This window comes from Myotis lucifugus, unplaced genomic scaffold (assembly GCF_000147115.1).
Source record: "Myotis lucifugus unplaced genomic scaffold, Myoluc2.0 scaffold_84, whole genome shotgun sequence".
NCBI classification, from domain to species: Eukaryota; Metazoa; Chordata; class Mammalia; order Chiroptera; family Vespertilionidae; genus Myotis; species Myotis lucifugus.
The window spans coordinates 3,850,510-3,874,148 of NW_005871132.1; the positions used below are offsets into that span (position 1 = coordinate 3,850,510).

The 23,639-nt window shown below is 41.9% G+C and overlaps 1 protein-coding gene and 1 pseudogene across 1 annotated transcript in view; both read right to left on the reverse strand.

The window, feature by feature from the left end:
* Positions 1–23,639, reverse strand: part of POLQ (DNA polymerase theta) — a 91,412-nt gene that overhangs the window by 57,308 nt on the left and 10,465 nt on the right. The window contains exons 7-12 of the mRNA XM_023755804.1: positions 21,387–21,534; positions 19,378–19,524; positions 10,342–10,554; positions 4,922–5,064; positions 2,490–2,694; positions 2,014–2,156 (exon numbers count right to left, since the gene is read on the reverse strand). Of these exons, the coding sequence (XP_023611572.1) occupies positions 2,014–2,156; positions 2,490–2,694; positions 4,922–5,064; positions 10,342–10,554; positions 19,378–19,524; positions 21,387–21,534 (999 nt within the window). The remainder of the gene's footprint in view (positions 1–2,013; positions 2,157–2,489; positions 2,695–4,921; positions 5,065–10,341; positions 10,555–19,377; positions 19,525–21,386; positions 21,535–23,639) is intronic.
* LOC102441838 lies at positions 12,522–15,530 on the reverse strand (annotated as a pseudogene).

The following is a 23,639-nucleotide window of genomic DNA, read 5'->3' on the forward strand; positions in this document are numbered from 1 at the left end:
TGCTGGGACTTGTAGTTCTGGTGGCAGACGGACCTCCTAGACACTAGAGCAAAATGAGCCTGGAGCAAGTTACTGTTGCAGTGGGGGTGGAGGGAAAGCAAAGGTGAGAGACATAAGTAATATCAGAGTGTCTAGGAAAAATTAAAGGGAAGATATCCTAAAACTTCCAGGAAATCTCCACCAATGAAGCAAAGAAAAAAAAATGCCTCTATTATTCTGTGAACAACAAACCAAACTGGGTTGGAGATCTCAGACAATTCGCTCATATGATTGCAAAGACAGACACAAACTCCCAGATTGCATAGGGCACCCCTGAGGGCTCCCAGACTGGAGAGGGTGCAGGTCGGGCTGAGGGACCCACCCTCAGTGCACGAATCTTTGTGCACTGGGCCCCTAGTCTATAATAATAAAAGGGTAAAATGCTAATTAGACTGAACGTCCTTCTGGGCGTCATTCCAGACGTCCTTTCAGAAAAAGCTGAGCTGGAGCGAAGCCCGGATCCCGGGTGCCTGGTGGCAGCGGCCAGAGGGCAGTAGCCCGGGTCCTAGGTGCCTGGCGGTGGCAGCCAGAGCAAACCCTGGATCCTGGGTGCCGGAGGGAAGCCGGTGTTGGCAGCCGAGGGAAGGAAGGCCTACTCTTGCATGAATTTTCGTGCATCGAGCCTCTAGTCTATATATATATAAGACAAGCAACTGGAACGACAGAATGACCAGAACAACTGGTTGCTATGACGCGCACTGCAGCAGCCAACAGGCCTGATTGGGGCCCCAATCAGCACCCCCACCCCAATTGGGGGTGGGGTCAGCCAGCCAACTGTCCGCGGCCTCTCCTCCCAGCTGGCCCGGCCCCCAATCAGCCCCCCGACCCGGTCATGGGAGGGGCTGGCCAGCCCACCTCCCACATCCCCTCTCTCTGCCGGCCTGGCCTCCTATCAGCCCCCATTGGGGCAGGCGGCCAAACACCACCCGTGCATGAATTCGTGCACTGCCCTCTAGTCCTATATAATAAAAGCCTAATATGCAAATTGTCCACTCGGGCGGTCGTTCGACTAGGAGTTCAACAGGGAGACCGGGAGTTTGACTGCTCGCTATGATGTGAACTGACCACCAGGGGGTGGCACAGAACATGGTGGGTGTCGGCAATACACTGCGACCTGGAGCCAAGGGTGACGGGGACAGAGGTGTGGTGAGAATATGGGGTGTCTGCTGAGCTCGCTCTCACTCCCACTACCCTCCCCCAGGATGCCAGGGCTTGCACGCCAGGAAGCCCCCCACACTCAGGTGCCTGGTGCCCATGAGGAGCCCGCCCTGCACCTGCGTGGCCTCTTCTGGGTGAGCCGGGCCGCAGCCGCTGAGACTGCAGGGGCCGGTCGGGCTGCCCGTGGGTTCACACAGGAGCATTCTGCCCACCCGGTTTCTGCCCACGCTGCACCCCGGCCCACGGCATCTGGCCACACTCACCCCATCTCCGTGTGGGGACTCAGGCACTGTGACTCAAGTGGAGGAGGGCGCATGGGGGTCCGGGGACCCAGATGCTGCCCACGGCCCAGAGGTCAGCTGGGACCTGCCCTTCCATGCCAGACGCTTGCGCTTCAATCACCGGCCAGGCCTAGCGACCACACCCATGCATGAATTTCATGCACAGGGCCTCTAGTTATATAAGAAGGGGGATGGAAATGGCATGCAGGGGGTAGATATGGATATCAGACTTCACTGAGTATTCCTTTTGACAATAGTTCTAACTTCTGAATCACATAAGAGTCTTAAATATTCAAGTAGTACATCCAAACTATAAATTTTTCATTTAACTTAAAACATAAATGTATGTTAATTTGCCAATAGTTTGAGCTGGGGTCAAGGCCTTTTCATTTGAGTGTTGAGTCTGTTCATTAGAATTTACCATTACTTTCTTATCAATACAAGATATTTTCTTAGGGTATCTTTGATGTTCAAGATTCTACAAATTTTTTCTCTCCATTTTCACCAATATGAAAGTAAAGGAAACAGAACTTACCAGGTAGACAATATGCAGATCATTCTCTAAAACAAAACCCTTCATCGCTCTTTGGAGATCAGCAAAAATATCTAAAGTATCAGCTGGAGAAAGTGAGGAAGAAAGAGTTGCCGACCCAAGATGTGTTGGATGATACACTTTTCCTAGTTTGCGGGTGGGGAAAATAAAAGATCAGATGTTGAAAATAAAACAACACAGTTTTTTTGTATTCTTTAATTAACCTTTTAGGCTCTGATAAATTTTACAAACAGAATCTTGCCCAATGCATGAATTCTTTATAAGCGGGCTTTATTCGAATTGTCTGATGTTGCTGAACACAACACTGACTTACTAAAAATGAGTTGATACACTCCTTGAAAAATTAATTTCCTTTCATACTGCTTGAAAAGCCAATTTCCTTTTATTAATCAGTCACACACATCTAATTCACTAAAGATGAAAAAGTGAGTAAATTGAAACTAAGAAGTCATAGTTACCTTCTGTTCCATCACTAGCTTCAGTAGTCTGGATGAATTCATTTTCTAGCAGCCACATTACACAGGACTCAATTGCTCCAAGTTGAACAGGATCTTGATTTTTCTGAATTCCCCGCTTCCCTTCTCTCATACTTGCAGCCAAAAATGTGCAAGAAGCATAAGTCTGCATATCTTGTGATGTACTGGCCACTCCACCAACTATTATCTGATACAAAAGGTTTGAAATTTTCTGTAACTTTTTAATAAGATATGCAGGCCCTCATGATATAAAATAAATGAAGTGATTTTTGTTCTCTTAAAATGTTATCAGCATCTTAATGTAGAGACTTTTTACTAACTCCTCCATCATCATTCATTATAAATGTTGACAACATGAAAACTTTTCCAGAATAGTATACACATTTTCTCATCAATGAAAATAAGTGAATCATTATCTATCTGAAATGTGGAAACTAACAACATATATAAAGGATGTTGTGATGGCTCATGGCCAACAATCAAAACAATTCTTCTCATTCTTCTTTCTGAAGTATGTGGGCATAGAGAAATGCTAGTATTGAATACTTCCTAACCAGAAGAAGGGTTGGGAATAGGTGTATAAAAAGATGAAGTCAGCTGTAGCAGGTTTGGCTCAATGGATAGAGTGTCGGTCTGCAGACTGAAGGGTACCAGGTTTGATTCTGGTCAAGGGCACATGCCCAGGTTGTGGGCTCGATCCCATTGGGGGGTGTGCAAGCCAATCAGTGATTCTCTCTCGTTACTAATGTTTCTCTCTCTCTCTCTCTCTCTCTCTCTCTCTCTCTCTCTCTCTCCTTTCCTCTCTGAAATCAATAAAAATATATTAAAACAAAAACAAAAAGATGAAGTCAGTGCATCTTGCAGGTATCATTTTCCTACAACTATTCTATTACATATACTCATTTGCCCCTTGCCTTCTTTCACTTAACGCATATTGGAAGCATAACAAATCATCCTAAACAGAGTTATCTCAGTTTTTCCAAGATTTATTTAGTATTAATACTATTTTGGTTGTTTCCAGTTTTTTTCTTATTACCAATAGTGTTATAATAAACATTCTTGTACATTTAATTTAACAAAATTTCACAAATAAATTCATAGGTAAAATTCCTAGATGTAAATCTGCTGGATAAATGGCTATGTGCATTTTTAAAAATCTTACTAGGTGTGAACAAGTTGTCCTCCAAAAGAGTTATAGCAGTATATGAGAGTGCCTACTTTCATCATCCTTACCAATCCGATGTTAACAATTCTTTTCTTTCTTTAATTGAGAAATAAAGCAGGGTCTGAGTAAAGGCATCAGTACCCCAGCACCACTACTAAAGTCAATAGCAAGACATGCATGCTGATATATGAATAGAACACTTTTCTGGATGAATTAATGAAATATTTAAAGGGGGTTACCTTTGAGGACTATGAGCAGAAAGTTTTATTTTTCACTTTAAATCTTTTCATACTGTTTGAAACTTCTAATCACGTGTATTTGTAATTTAGTATTATTTTAATGTCAACAGGTATTATCTAGATGGAGAAACTAGGGTCCATTTTTGTCACCTTTATTCAGAAAATAAATAAAACCATATATAAAAAATAAAAAGAACCATCTGGTATGTGGATTTTAATGCACTGTTTTGAAATGGATTGATATAGCACTAGCTGTATTAAATTCCAGGAATTCTATGTATATAAAAGCCTAAGCAGCCGTTCAACCATTTGACCAGTCGCTATGACACGTACTGACCACCTGGGGGCAGATGCTCAATGCAGGAGCTGCCCCCTGGTGGTCAGAGCGCTCCCACAGCAGAAGCGCCGCTCAGCTGACTGACAGGCACCAGACACTGGGCTTATGGCTGGCGAGCGCTGCTGCAGTGGCGCAAGCCTCTCCCGCAGACTCTCCCCCTGCGCACCCCTTCCCCATCTGGACTGGGACTGGATCAGGACCAGCATCAGGACTGACTGGGCGCAAACCTGTGGCTACTTCTCAGTCATGGGCGCACCGATATTGCCCTAGGACAGGCGTGCGGAGACCACAGCGAAGCGGCAGCGAGCCTACTGAGCAGCAGCGGTGGCAGGCACAGCGGGGCCAGGATGAGCAGGAGAGGCATGGAGCCTGGCCTGGGCTCAGGCTCCAGCTCCTCCCTGGCCGCCTGCCACTTCGCACACTACTATATCCCTCAGGGGATGTTGGACTGCTGGTTTTGGCCCGATCCCTGCAGGCCACGCTGAGGGACCCCACCAGTGCACAAATCCGTGCACCGGGCCTCTAGTAACTATATAAAATAGAAGAGATTCAGACTTGGGAAGGCTATAAATAACCTCATAAAGAAAGACAAGCTACGATTTTTCACATATAAAGCTCTACCATTGAAGTCTAGGTACAAAAGAGCAAGTGGTAATTTAGCGAACAGTCTTACCTCCAGAATAGCTCTTATCATGCTCGGAGTTACTTCTTCTCCTTCTCGTCTTCGCAGACAGCTCCGAACAGGTTTTAGAGATCCCTGAAGTAAAGCTATGCCTTTTGATTTCTCAGAGTTCTTACAAATTAAGATACTCTCACCTATAACCAAGAAAATCATACGTTTGCAAAATCTTAACACATTTCCATAAGATACTGGCTAAAAAGAACTTAATTGGCTTATTTGTTTTAAAGAAAATAACAGATAATAGTGACTGTCATGGTCAAAAAATTATTGCTAATGTTTTATTTTCTGAACTTTGGATTGTAGGGGATCAGAATATATATGCCACACTAAAATATGCCACTTTTTTCGTATTAAGAATTAATTTGACCTGAAGGCAATTGGAAAGTAGCAAACACAGAAAAAAAGCTCTTTGCCCTCTTTCCATTAGCTTAGAAGCAAGACATATATTTTTGATCACTTTGAAAATTATGTAATTGTCTAACCACTATGCTGTACACGTGAAACTAATATAAATAATATTGGATGTCAATGGTAATTGAAAAATAAATTTTTTTGTAACTTAAAAAAAAAAATGGCCCTGGCGCTAGCTGGTTTGGCTCAGTGGATAAAGCCTTGGCCTGTGGACTGAAGGGTCCCAGGTTCGATTCCAGTCAAGGACATGTGCTTGGATTTCAGGCTCAATCCCCAGTAGGGGACGTGCAGGAGGCAGCCAATCAATGATTCTCATCATTAATGTTTCTATCTCTCTCTCCCTTCCTCTCAGAAATCAATAAAAAAATATATTTTTAAAAATGGCCTTGGGTGGTTTTCTCAGTGGTTAGAGCTTCAGCCCATGCACCTAAGGGTCTAGGGTTACATTTCCCATCATGGGCATGTACCTCGGTTGCAGGCTCAATCCCCAGCCCCAGTTGGGGCACATGCAGGAGGCAACCCATCAATGTTTCCCTCTCACATCAATGTTTTTCTTTATCTTTCTCCCTCTCTCCCCCTCTCTCTCCCTTCCTCCCCCCATCCTTCCACTCTATTTAAAAGCAATGGGAAAAACATTCTCAGGTGAGGGTTAAAATAATAATAATAATTTTAAAAATAAAATAAAACCCCTAAGGGTCAGTTGGGTACATGGCCAGTCTGCTAAAGATTTTATATTCCCCAGCTTCCATTGAAATTGAGAAAAGTAACCATGTGACTAATTGTATGTTAGGAAAAGTACTATGTACATCTTCTTTTTAAAATATATATATATATTTATTGATTTCAGAGAAATGAGAGGGAGAGATAGAAACATCAATAATGAGAGAGAATCATTGATCATCTGCCTCCTGCACGCCCCCTACTGGGGATTGAGCCCACAACCCAGGCATGTGCCCTTGACCAGTATCGAATCTGGGACCCTTCAGTCCACAGGCCAACACTATCCAGAGCCAAATTGGTATCCATCTTCTTAAAAGGGCAGAACATGTTCTTTAGTTCCTCATCTCCCCTTCTGGATGTCTAAAATGCAGATGTGCTGACAGAGACTAGAGTAGTCATCTTACACCATGGGATAGAAACCACATTGCTGAACATGGAAAAACAAACTAGAAAACTTGGTCCCTGACACTGGCGTCACACCATCAGCCCCAGACTGTACTGATACATGAGAAGAAATTAACTTCTACCTCGTTTAAACACTTGTTATGTTGGCTTTTGTTACATCAGTAAACTTATATTCTAACTAATCCAGTCACTAATAAGTTATAGTCAATTTTTATTATTTGTGGTAGTTATGTTCTGTAGTCACCACAAACTGAATTAGGGAATATTGAACCATTGCTCCTAGGGGAGATACAGGGCTAGCTTCCTGCAAGCCTCTAACTCAACATTTTCAATAAAATCTTGTCTTAAGTATGTTTCTGTCTAAAGAGACCTTATTTAATATGTGCTATTGATTTATTAATATTAAACTCACAGTCAACTGTACTATATCTCATGGCTGAACAAAGCTTATCTAATACACTTATTTCCCCTATACAGCACATCACAGCCTTGTTGCACTTAGGAACACTAGATAATAACTTTATTTCAGCAATATGCTTGGGGGTCACATTAAACAGTTAAATCACCAAAAAGCCCCAAAATGTAAGACTATGGCACTAAATAGACCATGAAAAGGATGCTGTTTACAGTGTGAGAGCCAAAGCAAGAAGGTAGAGAACCATGTGTGCTTCCAGAGATTCAAATTCTTCATGGCTCTGCACAGATCCATGAAAGCCCAACAAGTGTTGATTTGGGGGTTATGAATAAATTTGAGTAAGTAAGCAAATTCATAAATATGAGATCCACCAAATATGAGGATGACTGTATTTAGGGACCTCACATGGCAAATCAAGTTATTCTAAAAGTCACTTCCTCGGTATACTGCCCAGCTTTTTGTGCCCAGAATATCCCACCCGTTTTCCCATTAAGATTGTCCCTTTTGTCCTGGATATGCAAATTTCACTTCAATAGCCACAGAACTGTTTGCCTATGTATTTGAAATTTGGTATAATGTTGAAGTCAATAAACTACCTCTTAGAAAAGAAAGATAAAGTAACAGAATGTTCCTCCAAATTTTTATTTATTTATCCTTATTATTGAAAGTATTACAGATGTCTTTAATGTTTGCCATTGTAATTATGATGTGTTTTATTGTGGGTCTTTTGGGTTCATCTTCTTTGGGATCTCTGTGTTTCCTTGGCTTGTGTGACTTTTTTCTTCACCAGGTCAGGGAAGTTTTCTGTCATTATTTCTTCAAACAGGTTTTCGAGTCCTTGCTCAACTTTTTCTCCTTCTAGCACCCCTATTATGCAGATGTTGTTACGTTTCTTGGTGTCCCAAAGCTCCCTTAAAGTCTCCTCTTGCTTTTTAATTTCTTTTTCCAATGGCTGATCTGAATAGGTATTTTTTTTCCTACCTCGTCTTCTAATTCGCTGATTTGGTCCTCAGCTTCTTCTACTCTACTGTCGAATACTTCCAGGATATTCTTTATTTCAGCTATGTCATTCTTCATTTCTGCTTGACTCTTATTCATTGTTTTAACCTCTTTTTTCATGTTGGTATAATTCTCATTAAGTTTCTTATGAGTTGCTTATAGTTCTCACTAAATTGTTTGCACACCCTTATAACAATTACTTTGAATTCTTTATCTGACAAATTGCTTGCCTCTATTTCATTTAGTTCCTTTTCTGGTGACTGCTCCTTTTATTTCATTTGGCAGTTGTTTCTTTGTCTTCCCATTTTAGCTGTCTGGTAGTCCAGAGTACTGCGTGAGGCAGGCAGGGTCATGGGGCGGTTCCATGTGTTCAGAAGTGACTGGTTGCACCTGGTTGCAATGGTGGGTCCAATCTTCTGGTGACACTTGATAAGGTTCCTGGTCACTGTGGCAGGTCTGTGCACCCAGGGGCATCAGGAAACGTCAACTGGGTAGTGTCAGGTGGCAGGGCCATTTGTACAGGGGTGCTGAGTCAGGCACAAGCAGTTGAGGTGGCAATTTCATGCATCTTAGGGCATTGGGTCATGGTAGCAGGGCCAGGCATACTATATCAAGGTGGTGGGGGCCAGCTGTCTAGGGGCACTGGGTTGGGCATGCTGGATAGGGCAACAGGTCCCTATGTCCAGGCAGGCCAAGTGTCAAGGTGACAGGGTAGGCTGGACGCTGCTGGTGGAGTGCTCCGCTGGTAGAGGGGATAACTGGACACTGCTCTGCTGGTGAAGAGTGCCATTGGGCAATGCCCCATTAGTGGAGGAGGTTGGCTGGGCTAGGTGCTACTCTGCTAGTGGAGGATGCAGGCCAGGCACTGCTCTGCTGGTGGAGGGGGCAGGCCAGGTGCTCCACTCACAAATGAAGAGGACTGGGCAACCCACTCGCCAATATGGGGGGGTAGGCGGGGCACTGCTTGTCAAGGCACACCGAGCTGCTATGTCTGGTCTGCGTTCAGGGGGCTTTGGGTACCAGCATTGGGGCCAAGAGCATTTGTCTGTGGCCTAGGAGCACTGGAGCAGGGCTGCTCCTCACAGCCTCCTCCCTGGAGGACCCTGTGGAGAGAAGCATGTGGAGAGAAGCACGTGGCCGAGCAGCACATGGCAGCCGGTAACTCCTCTGCCAGGAGCATCAGAACCTGCCCAACTCCCCACCCCTCCCACGCCCCCTTCCCACACACAAACACTCACACACAGGCACACTCTCACCTGTTCACACTCTCACTCTCATTCCAGTCCTGACCTCCACCATGTTCTGAAGTAGATGTCTAAAATTTCTTCAAAGTTAGAAGACTCATAACAATTCAGTCACACCCAGAATAATGTAGGATGTTAGAAATAATATATGTGAATTACATATTATTATAAATAATAATAATTATTATAATAATACTATAGTGATTTTTAATTCCTCATTGCTTACAAAACTTTCATTAGGACTGCTGGTAACATTATTATTACTTGCTGATGCAACGTAAGAAACTGAAAATGTTTTTAGAGCCAGCACCAATTAAGAGAAGAAAAGATGGAATGTACAGTTCCTATTCCCAAAGTGTGAGAGTGCTTCCCAGCTCTCAGCATCACTATTTGAACTCTCTCTTAGACCTAAACAGAACTAATATCCATGAACATTACTCCTTTCACCCTGGCAAGTATGGCTCAGTTGGTTGGAGCACTGTCCTGTACACCAAAAGGTGGGTTCAATTACTGGTCAGGGCACATACCCAGGTTGTGGGTTCAATCCCCGATGGGAGGCAACCAATCAAAGTTACTCTCTTATATCGATGTTTCTCTCTCTCTAAAATCAATTTTTTAAAAAGAAAGAGTCCAGTTGGCATAGCTCAGTGGTTGAGCGTCAACCTATGAACCAGGAGGTCATGGTTCAATTCCCAGTCAGGGCACATGCCTGGGTTTCAGGCTCAATCCCTAGTATGGGGCATGCAGGAGGCAGCCAATCAATGATTCTCTCTCATCATTGATGTTTCTCTCTCTCTCTCCCTCTCTCTTCCTCTCTGAAATCAGTAAAGATATATTAAAAAGAAAAAAATAGATAAATTGGACTTCATCAAAAAGAAAGAAAATTACTCCCTTCATTAACACTAAGTAGTGGACTATCCTGGAAATTAAAAATATTTTAGCTAATGTGATAATTCACTTGACTAAGATAATACTGAATCATTTCACAGTATATAATATAAAAGAAAATCTTAATTCTACCTTAGTAGAAAATCAATGGTTGACAATATATGAAAAATGACTTAAATTATAAGTATTAAGTAAATCCAAAAGGATGACATTAGTGCGTTGGATAACAAACACAGCATAATGAGAACCGGGTTGCTAGGGACTAATCAAATTTCAAGTAGAACGACACTGTCCATCTGCAATGCTATTGAAATTAAATTCAAACTCACCTATTGTGTCTACTCCTTTCCTGCCAGCACGACCAACCATCTGCTTATAAGTAAGAATATCTAGAGTTCGACCACTGAAAATAGGAGTCCGAATAATTACACGACGTGCAGGTAAATTCACTCCAGATGAAAGAGTAGAAGTTGCTGCCAAGACTCGAATCTGACCTTGACGGAAGGCTCCTTCAATGATATCCCTCTCCTCAAAAGTAAGACCTAAAAAAAGGAAGTTACAATAACATGCACAGATGGACCTTGAACAACACAGGAGTTACAGGCACAGACCTCACACACAGTGGAAAATCCATGTTTAGCTTTTGACTCCCCCAAAATTCCTACTGCTGACCAAAAGTCTTACTAATAATATAAACAGTCAATTAACACATATTTTGCATGTTATATGTTTTTTATACTGTATTATTACAGCAAAGTAAGCTAAAAAAAGAAAATGTTAAGAAAATCATAAGGAAGAGAAATACTTTTATAGTACTCTACTATATTGACACCATAAGTTTACATCATTTATTGACAAGATGAATTGTCTGTCAGTACCTATATCAATATTGTCTCATGATACAAAACACTATAGATAGTATATGTATTAGTAACACTAGACATCAAAAATGAAAGATGTGCCCAGCCAGCATGGCTCAGTGGTTGAGCAACCTATGAACCAAGAGGTCACGGTTCGATTCCCAGTCAGGGCACATGCTTGGGTTGCAGTGTGGAGTGTGAAGGAGGCAAGCTGATCAATGTTTCTCTCATCATTGTTGTTTCTATCTCCCTTTCCCTCTCCCTTCCTCTCTGAAATCAATCAAAATATATTTTAAAAAAAGAAAGATGTAAGCCTGGCCTGTGTAGCTCAGTGGTTGAGCATCAAACCATGCACCAAGAGGTTACTGGTTCAATTCCCAGTCAAGGCACATGTCTGGGTTGCAAGCAGGAGGCAAGCCGATCGATATTTCTCTCTCATCAATGTTTCTATCTCTGCCTTCACTTCCTCTCTCTCTAAAAATCAATAAAAACATTTTTTTAAAAATGAAAGATGTGAAAAAGAAACTCATTTATTTACAGATAACAATTCATGCTCTGATAATAAAGCAGCAGCAATACAATTGTTTGGTGGCAGTCTAACTAGATAGTCTAGTCTGCACACTAATAAATGAACCGTTACAAGATTTTTATGGCATATAGTAACAGACATATTCATAAGACAGTAGAAACACTGCTATATTTTTTTTAAACTGATTACCTATGATAATAGCCTGATACACATTAGCATATTGTACAGTAATGTAATTTTTAAAGCACTTATAAAACAGTAAGAAAACGAACACATTATTAATTTTACATTTTATATCATTCACCTTATGCCTATGTAAGGACAGGCTATCATTTCAATACAAGTCTTGCTCATGATGAATAATTAGGCAATGAAGATGACCCAAAAATGTCTCATACAGTTCCTGCCACACTGTCATTATATTTTCACATGAAGACCCTCACACACATACATAACAGATAAGTTTATTCAATGTATGGCATGATAGTTCTTTACTATTCATTAAGTGGAAGTGGATCATCATAAAAGTTTTCAGTCTCAGCACCTTCACACTGAATAAGCTGAGGAGGGGGAGACGGAGGAGGGGTTGGTCTTGCTGTCTCAGGGGTGGCAGAGGCAGAAGAGGTAGCGGAGGTGAGAGGGAAGGCAGAAGAGGCAGGCACACTCAGAATAACTTTACAGAAATACATTGTAATTTCTGACTTTTTGCTTTTCATTTCTCTAAATGAGTGTCTCTATGGTACCAAGCCTTCCACTGTCTGCTTTAGTCTCAGTGCCCACACCACAGAAGGGCCCATGCTGTAAAAGAAGGCAAAGCAGTCTTAATAACGGGAGCCCTTCTGCCAGGTGTCTAATGGCAGTTTGTTTCCTGGCACTGCTTCTTTACGTCTTCTTCATCTTCTGGCATTGATTCGGAAGCACTCATCTCCATCAAGTTATCTTCTTCAAGATATGTACAGTGGGGCCTTGACTTACGAGTGTCCCAACTAACGAGTTTTTTGAGATACCAGCTGTCTCTCAGCTGATTTTTTGCATTGAGTTGACAGAGTAATTTGAGTTAACGAGCTCCTTAACGAGCTCGGTCTCGGAACGAATTAAACTCGTAAGTCAAGGCCCCACTGTATCTTGAAACTCTTCACTACCCCCCCCCCCTTTTTGCCATATTCACAATCTCTTTCATGGTTTCTTTGATTGGATCTGTCATAAATCCTGTGGAGTCATGCACAACATCTGGACACAGTTTTCTCCAGCAGGAATTTACTGTTTTCAGGTTAGATGGCTTTCACAAATTTCTCCGTAACAATAGCATCCTTAGTGGTGTGATCCTTCTAGACTTTCATGATGTTCTATCAGAGCTCTCTTCTATAGTGTTGACAGTTTTTTCCATAGAGTACCATGTGCAATGAGCCTCATAGATCCTTACTATCCCTTGATCAGTAAGTTGAATTAGAAGTGTTGTGTTTGGGGGGCAAGTAGACCACAACAACCCATTCAGTGCTGAACTCATGAGTTTCTGGCTGGCCAGGGACTTTGTCTATTATCATAAGAATTTGATGTGCTCCCAGGGGCCTATCTAAAATATTGGACAGGGTAGTAAAAAAATGTCCATCCTGCTCCTATAATTCAGAAACCATCCTTAGTGTCAAAATATAGGGTGAGAGGAGCTGGGAGCTAGGGCCTCTATGCCAACACAAATCAAAAGCTGAACAGAAGGGAAACGAATGAACAGAACCATAGCAAGCAGCTCACATGCCAATGATGTGCAGGAAGGGGAGGGGTGAGCAGGCTGTAGCACTGGGAGAGAACTGAGGGTGAGGTAAGGGCCACAGCCTGAACTGCTCATCTATTCAGGGTGCGGAGAGGGAGGCCACAGAGGTTGAGGGTCCAGGCCCAACCTCCCCACTCCACAGTTGACACAGGTTCTCCCTGGTTGGCAGCTACTGTGGTAGGCAGTCCTCTGGAGACTCGTAAGCGTAGGTGCAAAGGTAGCATTACTGGGGCTGGGCTGGGGACCAGATTCTAGCACCACACTCTGAGCCAAGTGAGTTCCTGGGGATGAGGCTAGAGTCCTGTGTGCCCTGGTTCGTAGGCCCTCAATTTCTCTGCTGGGGCTGTGGTGAGCCCAGTATTTGCACCTCTCTTGGCCAGGCATGGACACACCATATACTAGTACATGGAGCCAGGCAACACTCAGAGAAGCCCTCCATGGCAGGTGGACGGGATGGCGGGGCAATAGATACCGCCATCCTGGGGCATACGGACCCTCCCCAGCATTGTCTAGACCTTGTGCACCTGAGGGGGAAGCTCATCCTCAGAGCCCTCCTCAGGCACGGGCTCTGGCTGCCTTGATGCTGACTGTCCATCTTCAGTCCACTTGCCAAGGGGCAGCCGAGAGAAGTGAGAGGGAGCCCGGGGCACTGTGCCAGGATCTGTGATGCCCCCATAGCACCTCTGGAAGCCCCCTTGCAGGGCAGTGGTCTCAGATGCTCCAGGCCAGGATGCAGCAGCACAGGGATAGCTGGCAGAGAGGGAGATAGGTTGGGGGTGCCGGGCACCCTCTCCTCCCTCTTCAGGGTCACTCGCCCCACTGTCATCACTCCCCAGGCGGTGCCACACATTCCTCTCAGGTTCGCCCTGGGCCTGCTGCTTGTGGAGCTTGTGCATGTAGAGGTCATGCAGGCTCATTTCAGTGGATGTATATTCTGACAGCACCAGGCTCTGCAGCTGTCCTTCCCACACACTGGTCCAAGAGCTGGCTGTCCTGGCATGATTCTGGGCCTGTCATGGTACTGGGAACCCGGCCCATGGAAACCTGACCAGGTTGCAGAGGGAAGAAGGAGCACAGGGCAGAGGCGACTTCAGTCTTGTGCCTGGAACCCTGCAGGTCTCTGGGAAGAGAAGGACCATGGCAAGATGAGCCAGCTACCACATTTGCAATAAGGCTCAATGGCTCAGACTCAGATTGTAAGGACTGGATGGACATAAAGAGGGCATTTTCATGGAGTAGACCCCCTTGGGCAAGGCCAGAAGCTACTCCATCCTGCTGAACCTGCTCCTTGAGGAAACTCAGGAAGGCCGTGCTCTCACGTGGTGGCTGCCAGCTAGGTTGGTGATGGCAAAGTGCATGTGTGACAACTCTTTCCCACCCTCAGTTTGCTATACTGAGGCCTTGGTCTGACCAGTGGATAGCCACTGGGGATGCCCATACTGGCAAACATCCATCTGGACAGAGGAGCAGGTATCTCCAACATCAACGACCTCCACAGTGAAACTGCAGAAGTCTATAATTTCCAGGGCCCGTGGATGCAGGCAGAAGATGAGGGTGAGGGGTTTGATAATGGGGCTCAGTAACTCCTCCAAGATGAACACTGCCATGTACTGGAAGAGCTGGGCAAACTCGTTCCGGGTCTGCGAACAGTGGGCATTACCCCGCCAGTGGTCAGGCATGTAGTGGATGTGAGTGAGGATCACGCAGAGCAGCTGCTCAGGGCAGAACACCATGTGCTGGTCTGGGATAAAGGAGCTGCACACAGTCACAGTGACCCCCAGCAGTGTGACGGTGGTGAGGCCGTGTTCCACAGCTAACACATCTTCGTCGTAGATGGGGAGGGCAATAAGCACAGCCAGGATGGAGCCAGCAAAGAAGGTGCATCGTTGGCCAGCAGTGTCAGCAGAGGTGACAAGAAGCAATTCATGTACTTGGAGGCTGGCTTGTAGCCACAGTTCAGATGGGACTGCAGCTCATGCTCCAGCTCGTTGAAGTGGCAGAGGTAGCAGTGTCCATAGAGTGACCAGCAACGTGCTCCCAGGGCCCCAGACTCCTGCTTCGGCACCTCAGCATAGCTGAAGAAGGCATAGAGGATCTGCCAGATGAGGATGAGGGAACACAGCAGAAAGATGGCGATGCCAATACACAGGACGCGGTTGCTGAGGCGCTGGGCCAACTCTAGCCGTTCCCCCCACGTTTGTACTCAGCCTTGAGGCTCCACTCATTGAGAAACAAAGAGCCAGGTCCACAGAAGAGGATCAGCTCGAAGTTGTACTTGAGGCTACATGTGAAGAAGACAACCTCCCCCAGGCCAGGCAGGCGGAAATGCAGGGGCAGGGGAGATTTATTAACCACTGGCATATAGAATTGCCATAAAATTTAAAATAATATATACGCAAAAGCCACGAGATCACTTTTTACTGCAAAATCCAATTTACTGCAGAGACAATCTGTTCACAAGGAGATGATTAGTGTCACCGGCATTTTTTTAAAATATATTTTTATTGACTTCAGAGAGGAAGGAAGAGGGAGAGAGAGATGAAACATCAATGATGAGAGAGAATCATTGATTGGCTGCCTCCTGCATGCCTCCCTCCCCCCCACCCCCGATTGGGGATTGAGCTCGCAACCTGGGCATGTGCCCTTGACCGTAATAGAACCCAGGACCCTTCAGTCCACAGGCCAAGGCTCTATCCACTGAGCCAAACTGGCTAGGATGTATCAACGGGCATTTTAAGTGCCCCTCACAACACTTGCACAATAGCAACAGGAGGTGGTTATGAAATTATTACATTAGTACACTATGTACTACAGTTAAGTTTATGCAGTTATGATTTAATATTTTATCTTTACATTTGTTTACATTTCTCTCCACTGCAAATGGATTCATGTATGGTCTGAAAGTGTTTCTGTGTGTTAAGTTTTAATAAATTTTAATTTTTTACAATAGATCTGTGTATATTTTATGGTAGTAAATGGACTAATACTATTATTCTATGGTATTAAAATATACTACATCTAAATATATTTCATGCATTCATGACATACCTGTTTCATATTTTTTGATGCATGTATTTCTATGCTATACAGTTCATCTATGAGTTTTTTCAAATTGTTGCAAAGTTCCAATATACTTACTGAGAAAAATTTGCATATAAGTGGACATATGCAGTTCAAACCCGTGTTTTTCAAGAATCAACTGTGTATATATGTGTGTGCATATATGTGTGTGTATATATATTTAAAAATTTATTTACATATAGCATGATAAACTAAAAAGGTTAAATTCCTAATCTTAGAAACTATATATTCTTTTTTTTTTTTTAATATGTTTTAGCTCAACTGCAGAGCCACACCAGCTGGGCAGAAACTATATATTCTTTTTTTTAAAAAATATATTTTATTGATTTTTTACAGAGAGGAAGGGAGAGGGATAGAGAGTTAGAAACATCGATCAGCTGCCTCCTGCACATCCCCCACTGGGGATGTGCCCGCAACCAAGGTACATGCCCTTGACTGGAATCGAACCTGGGATTCTTCAGTCCACAGGCCGACACTCTATCCACTGAGCCAAACCGGTCAGGGCAAAACTATATATTCTTAATCATATCCTTAGCACATATAATCATGGAAAGATCACTTCCTGAAAGAAATTATTTAATTCAGTGACTATCATAATCTTTGCAATTTTGACAACCTATGTAGTTAATTTTTAAACACTCTAGCCCTCTCAATACACAATATGACAATTTCTAAAATTGATTTTATTTTGATACATGTGTATGAATACTTCCATACTCCTTGAGATAAAAGAAGATACTCAGAGTGGCATAAAATTAAGGTAGCAAGTACAGTAGTCTCCCCTTATCTGAGGTCTTGCTTTCTACGGTTTCAATTGTCTGCAGTCAACTGTGCTCTGAAAATATTAAATGAAAAATTTCAGAAATAATTCCCACATTTTAAATTGCAAGCTGCTCCGAGTAGCATGATGAAATCTCACACAGTCTCCCTCCACCTGCCTGGGATGTGAATCATCCCTTTGTCCAGTGTATCCACACTACATACACTACCTGCCCGTTAGTCACTTAGTGGCCATTTGGCTATCAGATTGACTCTCGGTGTTGCAGTGCTTGTGTTCAAGTAACCCTTATTTTACTTGATAATGACCCCAAAGCACAAATGTGGTAATGGCAATTTGTATATGCCAAAGAGAAGCCATAAAATGCTTCCTGTAAGTGAAAAAGTGAAAGTTCTGCCCTAATAAGAAAAAAAACTGTACAGTCATGCGCTACGTAATGACATTTCGGTTCAATGATAGACCACACATACGATGGTGGCCCATCTATAATAATAAAAGCATAATATGCTAATTAGGCCAGATGGCCAAACAACCTTCCAGATGACATTCTAGACGAAGCATGGGGCTGCGAAGGCTGAGGCAAGACAGGGCTGCATGGGCCGAGCCCTTTGCACAAATTTTGTGCATTAGGCCTCTAGTAAGATTATAATGGAACTGAAAAATTCCTATCACCTAGTGATGTCATAGCACAACACATTACTCACGTGTTTATACTAAGTGTAAACACTCCTACTGCACTGCCAGTCATATACAATTATGTACAGTACATAATACTTGATAATGATAATAAATGATGATGTTACTGGTTTATGTACTTACTATACTATACTTTTCAATATTATTTTAGAATATGCTATTTATAAAAAACAGTTTACTGTTAAACAGTATGCCAAGTTACTCCAAAAGCAGCCTCATAATCTCGTGTTTACTGCATCTCTTGATTTCATCATTTTATCTTGTGCTTGATTTAATCTCATGTTGTTTTATAGATTCAGTGTAGCCCAAGGGTAAAGTGTTTATAAGTCACAGAAGTGTGTGAAACTAGAAGTGCCTTCACAGTCACTCATCACTTACTCACTGACTCACCCAGAGCAACTTCCAGTCCTGCAAGCTCCATTCATGGTAATAGTGTACCATTTTTTATCTTTATAGCATATTTTTACTGTACCTTTTCTATGTTTAGATATGTTTAGATACAAATACTTAGCACTATATTACAACTGCCTAGAACCGTGGTCGGCAAACTGCGGCTCGTAAGCCACATGCGGCTCTTTGGCCCCTTGAGTGTGGCTCTTCCTAAGCCTTAGGAGTACCCTAATTAAGTTAATAACAATGTACCTACCTATATAGTTTAAGTTTAAAAAATTTGGCTCTCAAAAGAAATTTCAGCCGAAACCGGTTTGGCTCAGTGGATAGAGCGTCGGCCTGCGGACTCAAGGGTCCCGAGTTCGATTCTGGTCAAGGGCATGTACCTGGGTTGCGGGCACATCCCCAGTGGGAGATGTGCAGGAGGCAGCTGATCGATGTTTCTCTCTCATCGATGTTTCTAACTCTCTATCTCTCTCCCTTCCTCTCTGTAAAAAATCAATAAAATATATTAAAAAAAAAAAAAAAGAAATTTCAGTCGTTGTACTGTTGATATTTGGCTCTGTTGACTAATGAGTTTGCCAACCACTGGCCTAGAATGCTCAGTACAGTAACATGTTGTATAGGTTTATAGGCTAGAAACAACAGGCTATACCATATATCCTAGGTATAGAGTAGACTATATTACCTAGGTTTGTGTAAGTGCACTCTATGATGTTTGCACAACAACAAAATTACCTAATGACACATTTCTCAGAATATGTCATTAAGCAGCACATAAATGTATGCGGAGGTTGCTAGCATTTATGGTAAGAATGAATCTTCTATCCGTGAAACTGTACAGGAAAAAACAATGTGTGCTAGTTTTGCTGTCACATCTCAAATTGCAAAAGTTAAGGACACAGTGTGTGATAAGTACTTAGTTAGGTTGGAAAAGGCATTATATTTGTCGGTGGAGGACAAGAACAGAAAACGTGCTCTGATTGAGAGCAACATTTTGCATCAGAAAACAGTCTGTATGAAGACTTTAGCAAGGGATCTCTGAAACAAGGGACACCAAGACATTTACTGCAAGTTAAGTTTACTATACAGATAAGTAAACCTATTTGTTTTACTCTTACTTAATCTTAATCATACAATTTATTAAAATGAAATCTAAGAGCAATAAGTGCAGTTAATAAGAAATCAAAGTATGTTAATACAAAAATGAAGAAACTGTGAGGATTTTTGAAGGGGGCTTCTTAACATTATAAATATGAATACCTGCATGATGAAATGCTACTCCCCATGGTACAGTTTTTTGTAATATAGAGTCCAGTCCTGAAGGCGAATGTTTTAGCTGATCAATCACTTCAAGGAGGCCCTTTTGTTCCAGTATCACTGGTGAAAGTTCAGATGATTTTAGCAATCCTGTCACAAAAAAACATTATCAACACTGTTCACCTCTGTCTGGGCTTCTTCGAGTGCTATCTGCTTAAGTCATTACAGAGCTAACCACAGGGGCAATGGTTCTGAAACTACTACATATAATAATTACCTTGACACCTTTTAAAAATCCTGATGACTGGCTCTCACCCCTGGACATTGTGATGTAATCACGTACAACCTATACATGAAGAATTTTAAAATCTCCCCAGGTGATTCTAAAGTTCACCAACATTTAGGAAACACTGTATTACAGTGGGATCAGGCCCACAGGAGGGGACCAAAGGAACCAGCTGAAGGAAGGAGAGGATTATAGAGAACGACTACCACACACAGCCTAAAAATCAAAGTCCTTGCTCAAAGTGTGACCCACCAACCAGTGGTGTCAGAATCACTTAGGAGTCTAATTTTATGTGACAATTTTTCTGGCCTCTTTGGCACCAATGAGATAATTAATCACATTACCTTCTCTTGTTGCCTCTGTGTAAACTTTTCCCCAGTGAAACCTTAACTTTCTGCAGAAACTGTTTTCTTACAGAATTTCCCAGAGTCTTGGGTTTCTGAAGTAGTAAAACTTCTCATAAAATACATTCTTACTTTTTAAGTTCTTAGATTACCTTTTCTTAAAAATGTTGAGTACCCACAAAGAGTTGCCAAGATTTTATTATGCTGACAATTAAAATTTTTTTAAGTTATCATTGATCAATATTTTTATTTCAAAAGTCACTTCAACATTTTTAAATGTTACTAGGGATAATTTCAGAATTTAAACTTTAGCTTCATGAAAAATGTGCAACCTGTCTTTACTTTTCTGGGGTTTCATCAAGTCTAAGGTTCTAGTAGTCCAAGCACTAGGATTTGGGAACCACTGCTATAAATCAAAATAAAAGAACCTCAAGCAAAGAAAATAAAAATTTTTCTGGTTATTAAGGAATATAAGTTACCATGGTACAACATAAAGAATATAAGTTGGCAGAGTACATAAAGTATCAATTAAGAGAGAACTAGAAAAGACAATATAATGTTGGACCAGAGCCTACCCAATATAAACTTCAGGCAAAGTTTACCTGTTGGAACTTAGCTTGAGATATCTATCACTCATCCTCATGATGCCACTGGCATAATGAAGTCATAAAATATTCTAATATCCTATGACTAGAACTGGTCTCTGCCATTCTTACACTTATCTTGGACCTCAAGGGACCATAGGACAGTAAAATAAAAAATATATAGGAGTGGCCGAAACCGGTTTGGCTCAGTGGATAGAGCGTCGGCCTTCGGACTGAAAGGTCCCAGATTCGATTCCGGTCAAGGGCATGTACCTGGGTTGCGGGCACATCCCCACGGGCACATCCCCAGTAGGAGATGTGCAGGAGGCAGCTGATCGATGTTTCTCTCTCATCGATGTTTCTAACTCTCTATGTCTCTCCCTTCCTCTCTGTAAAAAATCAATAAAATATATTTTTAAAAAATATACTAGTGATTATAGCAATACACTCAGTAATAAAAAAGGAATAAACTGATAAATCTAGATGAATCTTAAAAATATCTTGCTGAGTGAAAGAAGTCAGACACAAAAAAGACACATACATACTATACAACTTCATTTATATGAAATTCTTACAAAAGGCACGACTAGTGTAGAATAACAGAAAGCAGATCAGTGGTTGCCTGTGACTGGTGATAGAGGGAAATAACAAAAAAGCAAAAAAAAAATATTTAGGGTGATAAAAATGTTCTATATGTTGATTATAGTGGGTGTTAAACAGGTACATATGTGTTAACATTGATTAAATTATACACTTCAGCCCAGCCAGCATGGCTCGGTGATTCAATTAGTAACTTACCTTCAGCTTGATGGTGTAGATTGTAAAACTCATGGGCAATGATGTCTGCCAGCTTCTCACACCATTTCTTTGATGGACAGAAAAGTAATACTGAATGGTTTTCACGAATGGTCTCATAACATAAACTAACAACATGGTCCTCATCTCCCTAAGAAAAGAAAGAAATAGCCACTCTAGTGGTACTTTCAAAACATTTTCACATCAATTTAAAGCCATGCATTTTGCTTCACGGGGAATTGTTTTCTACTCAAAGGCATAATAAAAATCAGTTACAAAGTCAGTAACAAAACAACAAGAAAAAAAGAAATAAACCTCCTTATGATGCAAGGTGAGAAGGAAATAGTTTCTATTCACTTAGCTAATAGTTATTGACCTCCAACCCTCAGACAATGAGGATATAATGGTGAGCAAGAGAAAGTCAAAGTCCTATCTTCAAGGGGTTTAGGTTTCACTGGGGAAACATTATAGTACTAAACAAATAAATGTAAAATACACTCATAAAATGTACTATAAAAGCGTTTTATTGTGTTTTGAGGCCTCATATTTGACATAAATTTGACAGAAAGATCTAAAAGAAAGGTTTCCCTGAGAAAATGATGATTGAGCTGAGATGTGAAAGAGGGGAGGCATTAGCTTAATCAAAGGTAAGTGAGGGACAGAGGAAACATTTCAGGCAGAACAAAGAATAGGTGAAAACCCAGCGGTGACTCGGTGAGTTCTCAAAACTGGAAGGTCAGTGTGTATAATTGAATTAATTCATCCATTCACTCACTCACTAAACAAATATTTACTATATGCCTGATACTGTTCTCAGCACTGGGGATGGAGAACAGAGAAGGGAAAAAAAAGCTCTGCCCTCAGAGTGTTTCTACTCCAACAAGAAGAGATAGATAATAACAAAAACAAGACAGGTAAAACACTTAGTATATTCAATTTTGAAAAGTGCTAAGAAAAAAAAAATAAAACAGGGAAATTAGGGACCAGGAAGAGGAGGACACTGTAGTTGAGACAAGGTGGCTAGGGGGCCTAAGAACATGACATTTGAGTAAAGGTCCAAAGGTGAAGACTAAACTATACTGCTGCCTGGTGGGGAAAGCATTCCAGACGAAGAGAGCCTGAGGTGGGAGATTCTTGGCATATTATTGAACAGCAATGAGGCTATGGAAGGAGTCAGAAGAAATATAGATGAGATTAGAGCACTAAGAGGGTGGGGCCAGTTAATGTGCGCCTTGTAGGCTACTATGAAGACATTCTAAATGGCTTCCATTCTAAATGAAACAGGGAACATCACAATTTTTTTAGCAGAATGCTTACATATTTGATGTTCATTTTAAATAGATCACAAGCTCCTGGTTTAGGCATAGATAGAAGGGGACCAGGTGGAAGGAAGCAGAGAGCAATTAGGAGGTTATTTCAATAATTCAGGTAAGAGCTGAAAGTAATTCAAAAAGGGTAGAGGCATAGACATGGTAATAGAAGAAAAAGATTGACAGGAGTAAATGAATGTTTACATATATAATTATTGAAGTAACCAAGGCATAGTCAAGTGAAATTTAGCATACAGAGCAAAGCAACTGAATAAGATTCCATATCGGCCATGCAGAGGCTACAAATGTATATCTATGAGGGTACTGACACATGAATTTAGTCCTGATCCCAGCTCTAAACTTACCCTTTGCTGGTTCAATAATCAGAGACACAATTCTGCATAAAAATAGAAGATGCCTCATTTCACAGATGGTGAATCAGTTCTCTAACCTCAGGATTGAAGAATCAGGCTTTGCCTGGCCGGTGTCACTCAGTGGTTGAGTGTTGACCTGAGAACCAAGAGGTTACCAGTTCAATTCCCGATCAGGGCATATGCCCAGTAGGGGTTGTACAGGAGGCACCTGATAGATGAGGTTTCTATCTCTCTATCCTTCTCCCTTCCCCTCTCTCTAAAAATCAATAAAAACATTTTTTTAAAGAAACAGGCTTAGAAAAACTACTGTGAATTAAAACTTTTTAAGTGTATTTAGAGGTGTGGGAAGGAATTTATCGAGCACTTTCTCTAGACGCTAGACAATTTTTAAAAATCCTATTTCATTCTTATACTAAAGTATTATCTCATTTTACACATGAAGACACTACATTCAGAGAGCTTTTGTGATTCAACTAATATCACAGCCGTATCAAGATAAATTAAGTAACAGAGGAAGGTCTGTCTGATGACAAAAATGATGTTTTTCCCCACTCTGCTATATACTTAACCTA